General features: G+C 47.2%; 1 protein-coding gene across 1 annotated transcript; it reads right to left on the bottom strand.

The window, feature by feature from the left end:
- Window positions 1–799: 799 nt before the first annotated feature.
- On the bottom strand, window positions 800–8,778 carry UBE2B (ubiquitin conjugating enzyme E2 B). Its single transcript, XM_034066746.1, has 6 exons — window positions 8,627–8,778; window positions 5,501–5,581; window positions 4,743–4,768; window positions 3,647–3,736; window positions 2,146–2,234; window positions 800–1,367 (listed from the first exon to the last, which is right to left on the bottom strand). Exons 1-6 carry the CDS (start codon window positions 8,668–8,670, stop codon window positions 1,239–1,241), a joined length of 459 nt encoding a protein of 152 aa, XP_033922637.1. The 5' UTR covers window positions 8,671–8,778; the 3' UTR covers window positions 800–1,238.
- Between the last annotated feature and the right edge of the window lie 5,418 nt (window positions 8,779–14,196).

Raw genomic sequence — 14,196 nt, 5'->3', positions numbered from 1 at the left:
AAATAAACTCCCACTGCTTTTCAGGCAGCGCTGAGCTGTATTTTGGTGTGGGATTTGGGGGTTTTGATGCACGCGTACTGCTGGTTGGAATGATGACAGAGGGATTACAGTTTTGCTGCTGGGAGGAAAGAGTAAGGCCCAATTCTTTACTGTAGTATCCAGCCTGGATTATAGAACACAGTAAGGAATTACCACATTGACACTTCCAAAACCAACCCCAAACCTTTTTAAACTGGCAATTTAGAATATGTGGAAGCTCCGATACAGACACAAGACCTGGCTGTGGTACACAGCCAAGTTCTGAAGAATCACTGCATTAAACCTGCAGGCCTGTTTTCTTCTGGTGGTGATTCAGTTATCCCTACCCCTAAGGGAAACTAATGGGGCACCTCTTTAATTATTAGAAGACATTTAAAGCTGTATTACAGTATCAGGATATGAATATAGGACAGATTTAGATGACAACATTTTACAACTTAGTAAAATACAATCTCCCTGGAAAATAAAAGCTATTAGAACACATTAGCATCAAACCTGGCCATCGAGGTCCCTCTGGCACTGGCTTACTGTGCGACTTTGAGCAAAATAGTTACATCTAGTTCCTTATCTATAAGCTGGCAGCTACCGATTTCTCTTCCTCATACAACTGAGGATGCACAGAATCAAGCTAAGCTCTGCAGAAGCAGACACATCCAGTGGAGACAGTTACATCATGGATTAACCTTCTGTGAAGTGGTATCAGGCATGGAGTGGACTGAAAAGGAGCCCTTTGGAAGAGATAAGAGAGCGAGAGCCGAAGGTCTTGCACTAAGGTTATGTATTTAACAGTTGTACATGAAATAGTTATATATAAAAACTTTGTTAAGTGCTTTTCTCCAATTTAAAAATCTAAAGAATGCAAAAATAAGGCATTCAATATTTGAAAAAGTACAGATTTACAAAATGTGTATATTCTGTCATGAAAACTCCACACCAACAGTATACACTTGGAAAAAAAATACAAACAGGATATATTACAAATTTATGCAGCAATAACTTAGTTCAGACCATGCAATAAAAAGGACGTTAATCAAGATACACAAGCTTGAAAGTTTCCTAAACTGAAGGGCTTAGATTTTGGTTGCAAAATGAGTTTTGATGCGAATTCTTAGAACTGTGGCACTTGAAATCTGTGGCAGCCTTTCTATGGAGAGTTAAATGGTACATGATTACGAGGAGGGAGAGGAACAAAGCGGCCGTTACGAATCATTCCAACTTTGTTCCACGATAGCTGAAACTCTTTTCTCATATTCACGTTTGTTCTCCTGGTAGAGCTGTGCTGCCTGGCTGTTTGCTGGGCTGTTGGGGTTAGGTTCATCAAGCAGAGACTGTAAAAAGGGGAAAACAAAATATGAGACAAACCAAGACATTTCAAATAAAGATTTACAGCTCTCAAATTCAATGTGTTTCAGGGGGCAGACATGGCTCAGAAGAGCCCAAGTGAAAAAACACCCAAGGTGAACTCATGGTAAGGCATCTGTAATTACATTCCTGAACCTCAAGTGAAACACTGCATAAGGATTAACACTGCCAGGTTCACAAACCTAACAGATATGTGGTCATTTGTGCCAAAGAGCAGTAGGATGCTAACTGGTTACTTGGTAATTATACTGCTATTGTCATTCAGGACTAAATACGGGCTTAAAATGCCTCCTACAAAACCTTACTGTAGAAAAATAAAACCAAACACACAGGAGATGAGGAAATGCACGTTTCTGCTGTGCCAGGCCATGCCAAGTAAATCAGGTTTCAGCACTGCCTCCTTGAGGACTTTATGGGACAGGGCTCCACGATGAAGCTCATAGTGTTTTAAACACTAAGCAAATCTGCACATGTGATCACGTTTTGTCTTGACTAAAAACAGTTACAAGAAATCCCAAACCCTTTTTCCTGCAAAAACCGTATTATGGCAAATATGTAGATGTAAATTAATAATTACATAGGTTGGCACCTTAACCCTCCTATCTGATCTATGCTACTGCTTAGCTCAAAGTATCCGAAGTCCCCCTTGAGGCAGATTCCTGGCTAGTCCCACCACTGAGCTGAACATATTGGAAGAGATGCTAACAACAACAGAATTATTTGCTCAAACAGATGCAAAGTTACCTGAATTGAAGTTAAAATAGATGAAACATCATATGTTGGACTCCAGCGATTCTGAAGAATATCTAAACATATGCTACCGTCCGCATACACTGTAAGTACAAGAGGTGTCATTTAGAAAGTCAGATTTATGTTATAGGTTGTTCATTACACACTGTTCAAGGTAGAGCTACTGTTCCAATTCAGACAGTGCTTAAATTGATGCTTTAGGGAAGAGGACAGCAATTGTCTCACAACCTTCTGTAGTTGACAACTTGTGTGTTGAAGGAGCTGTATTACTGGAAGTAACAGAACACTTCTGAGGAAAGGAAGGAAGGTCTAAAGATTATGGCATTAGCATGGGAACTGGTAGACTTGGTTTCATGCTCCTCTTGTGTGACTGATCTGTGCTGCAGAGAAGAGGCCTCCCAGAGAGCAGCAATGCGCTTAACTGCAGCCGTCATACACTGAACAGTCGCAGTTCTCACCCTCTTATCACATACTCTAAGAGACACTCCAAGGCAGACAATACAGAAGTGTGCCTGAAAACCTGCTTCTGTGTTGGTCATTAAGCTCACTATGACCCGACAGAGTGCATTTCCAGCCAAAAAAAGGCAACTGTATCCTGGGCTGCACCCCCAGAGTGAGCAGCAGTCAAGGGAGCGGATTCTCCTCCCCTGTTGCGCTCTAGGGAGACCCCCCCATGCAGTCCTCATCCAGCTCTGGGCAACAGCACAAGAGGGACGTGGAGCTGTTGGAGCAAGTCCAGAGGAGGCCACGGAGATGCTGCAAGGGCTGGAGCAGCTCTGCTCTGGAGCCAGGCTGAGAGAGCTGGGCTGGGGCAGCCAGGAGAAGAGAAGGCTCCTGAAGGGGAGACCTGAGAGCAGCTCCAGTGCCTAAAGGGGCTCCAGGAAACCAAGGGCCAAGGGGAATGGCTTTAACCTGCCCGAGGGGAGACTGAGATGAGCTCTTAGGCAGAAGCTCTTCCCTGTGAGGATGCTGAGGCGCTGGCACAGGGTGCCCAGAGAAGCTGTGGCTGCCCCATCCCTGGCAGTGTTCAAGGCGAGGTTTGATGGGGCTCCCATGGCTGCACATTCTCCCCTGTGCTAGTACCGGCTGGCACAGTGAAGCAAGTGAAGGCATGGACTTGGTTGAAATCTCACCTGACAGAAATAAATGACATCTGGCTGCATCAGTTCCCTGCCCTGATTCATGATGTGGCTGCACACACATGATGGCTGTTTAATGGAAGGGGGCAGGAATCCGCAGCCAGAATTGCCTCTTTAAGCCAACCAAATGCTCACAGGCTTTGCTACCATGACTAAATATATATTAGGAGGAGACAGATAGCTGCTGCTTAACAGCATCATAACTCTTAATTCTTCATCCTGTCCTAGCCATCCACTCAGGAGGTGGCAGTGAAGAGAAACGGAGAGCTGCTAAAGCATTCAGGAGCTCCGTGGACTACACGACCACACCACAGTATCTAATGAGTCTTATGGCTAAACAGAAGGTATTTACTCACCATTTGGATGGAACATTTTTGATAAAAACCTAACAGTTGGAGGCTTGTTGGGATATTCTTCGGAGAATTCTATTACTAGTTTAAAAGTACCTGAAATACAAACAGAAACACAATCGGGTAACTAGCAACAAAAGAACCCTTCCAGGAGCACACACAACACAAGTTCTGTGCTCCATGATCAATATTTCTCCTCACCATTATAGAAACAAACAACAGAATCTGGTTTCTTTTCATGTGTTTCAAGGGATGATGGGGAACTATGGAACTACTACTTAGTGATAAACCCAGCAGGAGCTGGGGGTGGAAGCTTGGAGAGTCGCTGCACACATGGCAAAGGCAGCTACATCCAATGGCAATTATCCCCCCTTTCTTCTGTGACCCAACATGCTGCTCCCATGGATTTTGGTGACTTTAAGGTGTTTCATTAAGCAGGCACCTTGGTGCCAGTAAAGAAACACTGGAATTTCATCATCAGCAATCTCAGCTTTTGGAGCTCATGACTGATTCACTGAAAACCTTTATTATGGATCAGTGAATAATTTACTGTAACTCCTCCAACCCAACACAGAGACAAACCCATCTGCTGCCAATTACTGCAATAATACTATAATTATTAAACTCATTATTCCTCATGTGCCTAAGGGAGGTTCATTACACACCAACTTTCATGTTTATGTACCAGTTGAGTATTGCCTCCCCCTCACCAAGCTCTACATTCAGAACAACTCAAGATTCTTCACCTGTTCTTCATTAGGAGAACAGAGATGAATCAAACGTGCCACCAAGATGAAGCTAGAGAAGCACATTGTCTTGTGGAGCTAGGCTATGGAAAACACATCTGGTAGCAGCAGACCAGCTTCCCTCACTAAAAGCTCTGCTGTATATGTACAAACAGGTCTCAATACAAGCATTGTTTTGCAGCTAACTAAACAGCAACCACTACGGCAAGACACTGCTTACATCAAAATACATATCTGTATAACCTGTGAGGCCTTACTCCTTCACTTGGTTTGTTCCATAAACAGATAACATCTCTTACTTGTTAATACTGGCAATACTTATAAGAATGACAGGGATATAGAAGTCAAGAGCTTACCATCTTCAAAAGGTGTCCCTTCTGGCCTGAAAGGTTTAAAACATAAACTCTAGTTACAAAATGATCATTACCAGCTTCTAAAGAAGAACAGTAAATGTCCATCTTCCTCATCCTTCCCAAGATATAGGTAGAGGCAGTGATCTAAACATTTACAAAAGTATCCAGAGGCAACCTCTGAGCACTGTGTGGTGTCTAAGACACTTTCCTATAGTCAGTCTGCGAGCTGGGATATCTACCTCTGTCATCCCAAGCAATACACATATCATTACATCATTAGATGGAACTAATGAGGAAATTACTAGAAAACATTTGGTTTCATGAAAGGATACTAAGGCCATTCCCATTTTGCAGGATGAGACGTAACTTCCCAGACAGAACCTGTGCCTCCTTCTCCTGGGAATCAATCCAATCCCTGCTAACACATCTGGATTTAATGGCTGAGAACAGGCAGCTCTTATGTACTTTAGAAAGGAATCCTGCTTTGTCATAATCCACCTCCTACACAGCTTAACCTATTTATTAACCCATGTGCAAGTTGTAGTCAACAAAACAAGATGAAAACAGTCTACATTTGTCTTTCTTACACATCCTGTGATACCCCCAAAGCCAGAGTCTTACCACAACAGCACATTTGGTCATTTTATTAAGTTTGCTGGCTTTACATACATAAAAGAGGTGCAGAACTGTAAAAACCATCTCCAGGGTTTGGTACTTTCAGCCCTTTGAGACAGAATTTTAGAGTGATCAAGAGCTCTTACCCAAATATAACTGCATTCCATTGCATTATGTTATTCTCAGACGGTGCACCACTGACACCCACAGGAGGGTCTTCTTGCAACCTACGAATGACAAATACAGAATGACAAGCTCTATATAAATGAAATACTTCCACCTGCAAGTACAACTGAACAGTAATATGCAGATTTAATACGTATTTTCTCATTCCACATCAGAAAATACATAAAGCATTACATGCAGATGATGACAAGCCTATAATGCACATACACCAATATGTTACAACAGCCTAGCAGGTTAAGTGTGCAGGGAGCAAAGTAATATTAAAGCATCGCATAGAGCTGGAATTTACAGTACATCATGAACCATGGAAGAGCAACCACTGCTGGCTGCCACAGTGAGGAAGAGAACCAACTGCAGCCACAAATGGGAGCTGAGAACCAGCCAGTGACACTTCTACACACCCTCACTGGGACTAAGTGCAAGGGATTGTCAATGGAGCTTTTCCTGCTCCCAGATCCATGTGTGCGATGTGGCTAAATTCGGTACCAGCCTGTTTGGACCAGTATGCTGATTGCTTCTAAAGGGAGCAAAGGGAAAACCTGTGCACAGCTCCCTCTCACCAGCCCAATGATGTGTTTATCTCAAAAGTAACCATGGAAGCTTTTAAAATTCTTCTTAGTTCCTTAATCCTCGGACTAGGGAGAAGCACATTATTTACTGCAAGCCACATCAATTCAGGCCACACTGAAATACGTATCACAACAGGAATGTGATCCAGATCCTTCTGCACACAAAGGACCCTGAACAGGGTAAAGCAGCAAGCCCCAGCCATGGAGCAATTTGACTTCAGTGACAGCTCCTCTTGAGTCAGATGAGAACACAGAAAACACAGTGGCTGCCCTTGCTCCAACAGCCACTGTGGAGCATTAACGTGAGGTTTGGCTGTAGCACACTTATGAACCAGCACCACCAACCGCCCTGCAGGCCAAGGGACAAACTCTTAACTAAACATCAGTGTGGAAGTGCAGGTTTATCCAGGGCTGATGCTGGTGTCCTGCACTTGCACTGGGATAAAACTGGATGTGATGTGGACACTAAGCAATGGCATTGCCCTGTGGTGACATCCAGAAGCAGGGCTCGCTCTATTTGTGCTCAGATGCCATCTAAGCACTGTGTTTACATCCTGCCTCCCCAAGCACACACAGTTCGGACAGCTCAGTCCCAACAGCATAAATCCCCTTCTATTTTGGTCCGGGAGAGCAGGAACAGGACTTCTTCCTCCACGACAGCCAGGCTGTCTGCCAACAGCAATGCCTGAGCCTTCAGCCTGACAAACACATCTGAGGGACGGCTTTGGGTTTCAGACCGACTGAAAAGCTCATGTGCACCCTGCTGTCAGAGGGGCTAACTGCAGAAAGGCTGTGGCCAGGGCTGGAAATGGAAACTTAAATCCAAAAAGTGCTCGGAAACCTTTAACAGCTCGAGAAAATGCAGCATTTGTGGCCCCTTTTTAACAGCAATGATGGTAAAAAAGGTAAGGAATTTTGCTGTTGGTTTAGTCAAATAAGTTAGAGGAGATACAAAATCTGTTGAACACTTCTCTGCTCACTGCTCCTGACAAGCACAGCATGCAGAAGGAGTTCACATCTAACAAAGTGAAGCAGACTTCACACGGTTTGCTTTTCCGCATGAGGTACAAGTAACGCGAGGCTGAACAACCTGACAATGAAGTTGCATCAGCTTTGGAGGATCGAAGCTGTCCGATATTTGCTAAATCAATTCTATTTACGCTGGTTACTGGGTTGGGTTCTCCACAGCCTCAATTGCGAGATTAAACCAATCCTCCCAAAATCATAAACTCATCCTCCCACATCTGATTGCAATCTCGTGAAGGGACTTAGTCCCTCTCCCTGGCACAAAATCCCTGTGCACGTCATCTGGGTAACAGAACACAGATGAACATCCTGGTTTGGGCTGAGCAGGAGCCAAGCAACACCCGCTCAGCAAACACTAACACCCAAACCCGAGGTGAAGGTCCCACATCCCCAAAGCATCCAACTTCTTGTAGATCCACAAATCAAAGCTCCCTCACTGGGGCTCTGCCCGCAATCACATGAAGCAACTACAACACATGTCAGCTGTTTACCGATGCATTTTCAGGTGCTGGTATAACAGACCTATGCTAAAAAAAGATGTGATATCAAAGCTGACTCACCATCAATAACCGGGCGGCCCCAGTGCAGTACACCATACTGTACAGCTACAGGAGAACACCCCCCCCAGCCTTTTCTATGTGTGTTTACATGTCAGGCTGGAAATTAATCAGCCCAGAGTCTGTGGTTCGGTCATTAACACTTAAAAGAGCAGAAGTAATAACTGCTTCTTTACCAGTGTGTCTATGTCATACAAGATTCCTCCCGACTTAAAGCTTCAGACGATACAGCATGCACATAAACACATTAAAGGGCGTTTTGTTTTGCACCAAATGATGTGTTTACCACTTCTTCGTGTTTCGTTTCCAGCTGCCCGGCCCAAATACCTACTTTCGGAGAGGTTTGAACCCAACAAGCCTCCAATACACCTCAGCCCAGCCCGGGCTCCGCAGAAACCCGGGCCCAGCACCGGGACCTCTGTGCGAGGAGGCGGGTGCAAGGAGCACAGCGCCCAGCCCCGCACCGCCGGACCCTGTGGGGGTACCCCGACAGCCCCGCTCACAGCCGCAGCCCCGGGAGGCTCCCGGGGCCTGCCCTTGTTTTGAAGGCGCCGTTCAACTTTTATCCTCAGACGCCCCCAGCCGTCGGCGCCGCGGAGCCCAGCGCGAACAAAGCCGGCCCTGCCCGGCCGGACCCCCCCGCCCGTCCCCGGGGGTCGCTCCCCTGAGGGGAACGGACGCAGCGGCCGGCCCGCACCGCGGCCCTGCCCCGCCGCGGAGGGTGGGCCCGGGGAGAAGGGGGACTCGGTGCCAGGCCCCGGCCTCAGCACGAAGGAGCGCGGCCGGACGGGCGGTCCGGGACCTGCGGCTGCGACTCCTCGCTGTGCCGCTGCCCGCGGGGACGACCGGGGAAGCCCCGGCGGTGCGGGCCGGGACTCGGCGCCGCTGGGCCCGCAGCCCTGTCCCCGTCCCGCAGTGCCGGAGCCTCGCTCACCTCTTGAAGTCGCGCATCAGCCTGCGCCGCGCCGGGGTAGACATGATGGCCGCGGGGAACGAGTCCGCGGCCGCGGCGCCGCCTCCCTCCGCCGGCCGTACAAACAACCCGCAATGGCGGCTCCCTCCGCGGGGGGCGGGCCGTGCCCTGCCGCTGGGCCGGCCCATGTCGCGGCGGCGGGGGTGGGGGGAAGTGGAACCGGAGCCGGGCCGGCCCACCGCGGCGCGGGGGGAGGCGCTACCTCCGCGCATAGAGGCGGAGCGGCAGCTCTCGGCTCCGTGTCCCTATGGGAGGCTCCCGGGCGCAGCACGGCAGCGGGAAGCAGTGCACTATTTTCGCTGTTTTTAGCCCTATTACCGCCGCAGACGGGGAAGGTCTCTCTGAAGTCATGGCCTGATTCTTCGGTGGAGCTTTGGACGCGATTCCACGTGTCTCCTTGCTGCTTTCCGAGACGACTTTAAGGAGGTCAAAACACCACGAGACTCATAATGAAGGGACAGAAATAAACGTCGTCTTCATCCTCTTGCCGCCGGCAGTCCGTGTGCTGGGGTTTAATATAGCACAAAGCTTGTCTCACTGCTGCCAGATTAAGTCTGTACCAAGCACGGGCTGCAGCCGGGTTACTGGGATAGGCCCTGACCAGAGAGTGCTGCTTGGAACTGGTGCCTCAAACAGGTCGGGATCTGCTGCGTGGACTTGGGCTCTCAAACGCTCTTAACCCTGTGTCCCACCTCAGTGACAAAATATTCAGACGCTAAAAGTGAGATACGAGGGCAGGAGCACATAATCAAGTCTGATCCTGCAGGGACCAAGCTATTCCAAGAGGCTGGGCAATTAGAAACTCATTGCCTCACACGAAAACACCATTCCCCACACTAGTGAGAAATGGCTGCCACCAATGATCTTCTCTTCTGGATCTTCCTCCTCCCATCACACACGTTTTCATTTACATCCCACTGATGCTCCCATCACAGGTGCTGTCCCCAGGGATCAACGTTGGGCCCAACACTGTTCAAGGGATCTCGATGGTGGGATCAAGTGCACCCTGATAAGTTTGGAGATAACACCAAACTGAGTGGGGAAGTGAACACCTTGGAAAGGAAAGCCAAGATTCCAAAATCGGGGAAATGAATAGGCCAAGTTACCTGTTAGAAATGGGTTTTGTTGTCATTCACTGCAGCAGCCACTGAGGAGCACATGAGAGGGGTGGGAGGGGTGAACTCCGCAATGCTGCTCCTCGGGAGAGGGTGCTTCCCAAAGCACTCGGGATAATCCACCAGGTCGTGTGGAAATAAATGACTGCATCCTTAGGTTCTACATAGAAGCATGTAAGTAGAGCCACAGTAAGAGAATTCAGGAGCTGATTTAACCCACAGAGCTGGAAGCTGCCTCTGAACCCCCACAGCTTACTCAGGGTGTAACTTCCATGTACCCCGACTCCAAACCCACCTCCCTGACCCCCCCTGCTTCAGGAATCGTTAAGGATCCACATTAATTCCCTCACTTTATGTACGTGTTCATTTACTTCTGCAGTCACAGGAGCAAGAACACAACCAGGGCCCGCGCCCGTCGCCGCGGAGCGCCCCTTCGAGGCGAACCGGAGCCCCGCCCACCCGTGCGTCTGACGTCACCGTGGCACCGCCCCGCCTGTTGCCATGGCAGTAGGGCCTAGCGGCACAGGCGTAAGTGGGACTCCCGGCCACAGGCGGGGCTGTTTTCCAAAGCACCATTAACCGTTCGTGTCCCAGTTCGATAACGCAGACCCCCGGAGCCAGCCCGGCCGCGCCGGTCACACCCTTTTCTCAGGAAGGTGGGGCCGTGTTTGTTGTTTTCATTCTAAATGACACGGTTTTGAAGGTGGGCTTGGAGAAGAGAAGGCTCCAGGGAGACCTCACAGCAGCTTTCAACGCCTAACGGGGGCTACAGGAAACCTGGAGAGGGGCTTGGGACAAGGGCCTGTAGGGACAGGACGAGGGGAATGGCTTTAACCTGCCAGAGGGGAGACTGAGATGAGCTCTTAGGCACAAGCTCTTCCCTGTGAGGGTGCTGAGGCGCTGGCACAGGGTGCCCAGAGAAGTTGTGGCTGCCCCATCCCTGGCAGTGTTCAAGGCCAGGTTGGACACAGGGGCTTGGAGCAAGCTGCTCCAGTGGAAGGTGTCCCTGCCCGTGGCAGGGGTTGGAGCTGGAGGAGCTTTAAGGTCCGTTCCAACACAAACTTTTCTTGCCGTGCTCCTTAGGGGCTCTTCAGCCAGCCCTTGTCACCAACCACCACAGGGGCCCAGTGCCAGCACCACTGTACAGTTTTGATGGCAACAGGAAAGAACTGCAAGGCAGATGGGCACAGGTTACCTGGCAATAATAACATAGGCCGCCATAGTGATGAATATGAGTTGTCTGGTTTATACAAAAACAGTGTTGTATTTAGAGATAAATCTTGCTTTGTTTTCCCTGAATCTGGAACCAGAGCCTAACAATATCTTTGACCTTGTATAGGCACATTATATGTCACCATTTTAATTGATCTTTTATAGGACTATTTTCCTTTGCTAAGGTTGCATTGTGTACAGAGATTCACATGCAGGAGGAGACTGCTTCTATATCAGCTGAATTACAGGTGCCACCCCACACACAGCAAAACACATATATTTTCCCTGTGTGGGGTCTTTTAACTTCAGTGCAGGAGCCCAGTACCATGGTGTAACCACATAATCTGTACAAACCTCACCACGGGCAGCTAATGTTTAAGCAAGACCAAAATCACAAAGTTCAGTAATTCCACTTTGTGTTAACAAATTATTCTCAGGGAAGAGCATGGTGTGTAACAAAGGAAGGAATAAAAATAAACCCCACCAAAACCGTGCTCTGAAACAATAAGAAGCAGGTCCTGTTTGCTTTAAAAGTTCTCAAGGCCTGGAAGCATGGACGGATAAAAGCCTTCCAACAACTCCAGACTTGCCTCTGTGAGGCACAGGGTGCCCTCATTTCCCAAATGTCATCAATGTCCTGATACAATTAGCAACTGCTTAATGTGGGTGAGGAGTGGAAGCAAGACATTCCTGTACTATACCCTGCCTGTCAGCAGCAGGACAGGCCAAAAGTGATTCAAAGAGATGAGATGGCAGAAGGACCGGACAACACAGCAACTTGGAAGCTTTTCCAAGCATGTAATTCATTCCCACTAAAGATTTTATTATCTATTTTATAAAATTCTCTTATTTCCACCCACCATTAGAGAAGTCTGCAGAGGAGATCTGGGATTGCAGAAAGGAGTGGTAGTTCCTGCCTGTATGCTCTCATTCATGCTGTGAAATGTTACCATTATTCTTACAGCACACTGCAGTAGTGATTCTGGCTCACAGGTAAATAGCTTTTTAACAAGCCAGGCTAATGCCTTTATTCTTAAACCTCACATCCAGTTTACAGAGCAGAATGAGTCAGCGGGAAGGACCTGCTTTTATCCATCCTCCTCTTCTGAGAGGAAGCACAGGGAGGGATCCAGATGTGGACTGGATTAATTTCAGTGTTGAAAACAGCACTCTTTTGGATGGAAGAGTTTGAAATCCTGAAGTCCAGCATCCTAAAAAGGAAAAGGTTTCCCCACCTCATTACCTCTAGAAACCCCATTCAGTTGCAATCTGTTGCCCTAACTCATGTGAGGAGTTTGGTGGGTTTAATTCCACATACGAAGAATGACGCACACCAGAAATGGCTAATTAAAGAAGTGGAGATTTCAGAAGGGAGGTTCAGGAGTGTCAGTGCCAGGCTGCAGTTTTGTAAGTATTTCAGTTAATTTAAATTCACTGATGCTACAATTACTGCATTCACTGAGAGGCAGTAGCAGACACTAATGGCTTTGAAAAAAAGAGTTCTGTTCAGACATCAAACCTCCTTTCTCCTGATGTCAGGAGGAATGGGAATGGATTTAGGTTTTGCCATTTCCATTAAGCAAAATCAAAAATCCAATAGGCAATTTCCTGTCATCAAAAGATCTGAGAGAGCAGATGGAGGAAGAATAATCTAATTGTGATGCATTTTCATTTTACTAGCTTGCTCTATTTCATTTTTAAGAGCATACCTAAAATGTCTTCCACAAAGAGAGCTTGTTCAGTAAGTCTTAAAATAAATGGCAAGCAAAAAGCTCTTTTACAAAGCCAGGATGGTAGTGGTGATACCAGGCACTTATAACAACTATTAACACCCCAAACACTCCAACACAAGTGGTGAAGCCTCTGTTGAGCAAAGGCCAGTGAAGCTGTCACCAGCAGCAGCTTTTCTGACTCATTCTTTCCCTGGCAATAGAGAATTCCCAGTCCTGCAGGGAAATGAAGGATCTCATTCAGCTGTGGGGGATGGGGAAGAGGAAAGACCAGGGGCCAAGCTTCCCTCCCACAGCTGAATTACAGCATTGGACAGGGTTTGCTCTTTCCCTCTCTGGTTCTCTTGTATCCTTCCATATCTCTGACACTTGCAGTGGGAAATGCATTTAACTCTCCAGAGTCAATGGTTTTGCTGACAATGGGTTGACTCATTTACAGATGCATTTTCAGGTGCTAAGTTATGACAATTAAGTTTAATACTTGAAACCAAATGGAGCTTTGACATATATGAGAGAAGAAAGGGAAAGCAGTTATCCATTTGGCTACTCTCATCCCTCAGAAGCCTTTGTAAGCCTTCAAAATCCTCTCACAAACATGTCAAGAGCTTCCAGGAGGGTTTATTTTATTTTGTGTTTATTTGGGTTTCTTTTAGGTTTCCCTAAAGATGAACCACAGACAGACAGCATAAATGAACATTATAAAGGACCCAATGCAGAAGTGGCCACCACCACCAAGCTGTGGTAGCTGGAAGCAAAGTGGAAATGGAGGGACAGAGGATGTTCTTTCAGAAGGAGGACATGACACAGGAAGCCAGTGTCTTCCTATGCATTTCAAGGAGTATTACTCCATCTATCTCAGACATCTGATTGACTTTTTTAGGTTAGAAGCTCCTGGTTTTCAATGAACAGCTACTGAAAAGAAGCAGAAAGTCTCAGGAAATACTTCACATCACCCCAACCAGGCAATAATTAAACTCTAAAATCACATTTCTAACCTGCTTGTGGAAGAATGTCTCTGTTTTATTGGGATAGGGATCCTTCCTTTTACACCTGAACCCTTTATTTTAACAAACTCTGCAGACAGGCAGTGTTTCCTATTCCATGCTCAAAACCTGCATGACTGTCAGCACTTGAGGCTCTGTGTGTGAATGACATCCACAGAAGGGTAGGGCAGCTCACACAAATGCAAACTGGAAATAAAGATATAGGGATGGATTGTTGGCTGTAGAGAGAAGGGAGGTGAAAAAGGTCTGAATTGATATGTAGCTGCCACAGCTACCTTGATAGTCCACTCATAACCCCTAACAGATGAGAGGAGTATTTTGGGACTGTCCTCAGCCAGTGGAGTGCTCCTAAAGGGAATATGTTCTCCAGTATAATTTAGATAAGACTCTGGGGCCCTTACCTACCCTAGAACTGGGAGCTAAAATAACAACTCACCTTCCAGCCACCCGCTGCACCAATTCAGCAAGAT

This window comes from Melopsittacus undulatus, chromosome 10, assembly GCF_012275295.1.
Source record: "Melopsittacus undulatus isolate bMelUnd1 chromosome 10, bMelUnd1.mat.Z, whole genome shotgun sequence".
Lineage (NCBI taxonomy): Eukaryota > Metazoa > Chordata > Aves > Psittaciformes > Psittaculidae > Melopsittacus > Melopsittacus undulatus.
The sequence above is the reverse complement of the archived record's forward strand: the minus strand, read 5'-3'. Positions and strand labels throughout refer to the sequence as shown.

Coding starts and splice junctions, on each gene's coding strand:
- UBE2B (XM_034066746.1), bottom strand. CDS start 8,670: ATGTCTACCCCGGCGCGGCGCAGGCTGATGCGCGACTTCAAGAG. Junction 3,737..4,742: donor AGGGACACCTTTTGAAGATG/GTAAGCTCTTGA, acceptor TTTGTATTTCAG/GTACTTTTAAACTAGTAATA. Junction 2,235..3,646: donor AAAAATGTTCCATCCAAATG/GTGAGTAAATAC, acceptor TTGTACTTACAG/TGTATGCGGACGGTAGCATA.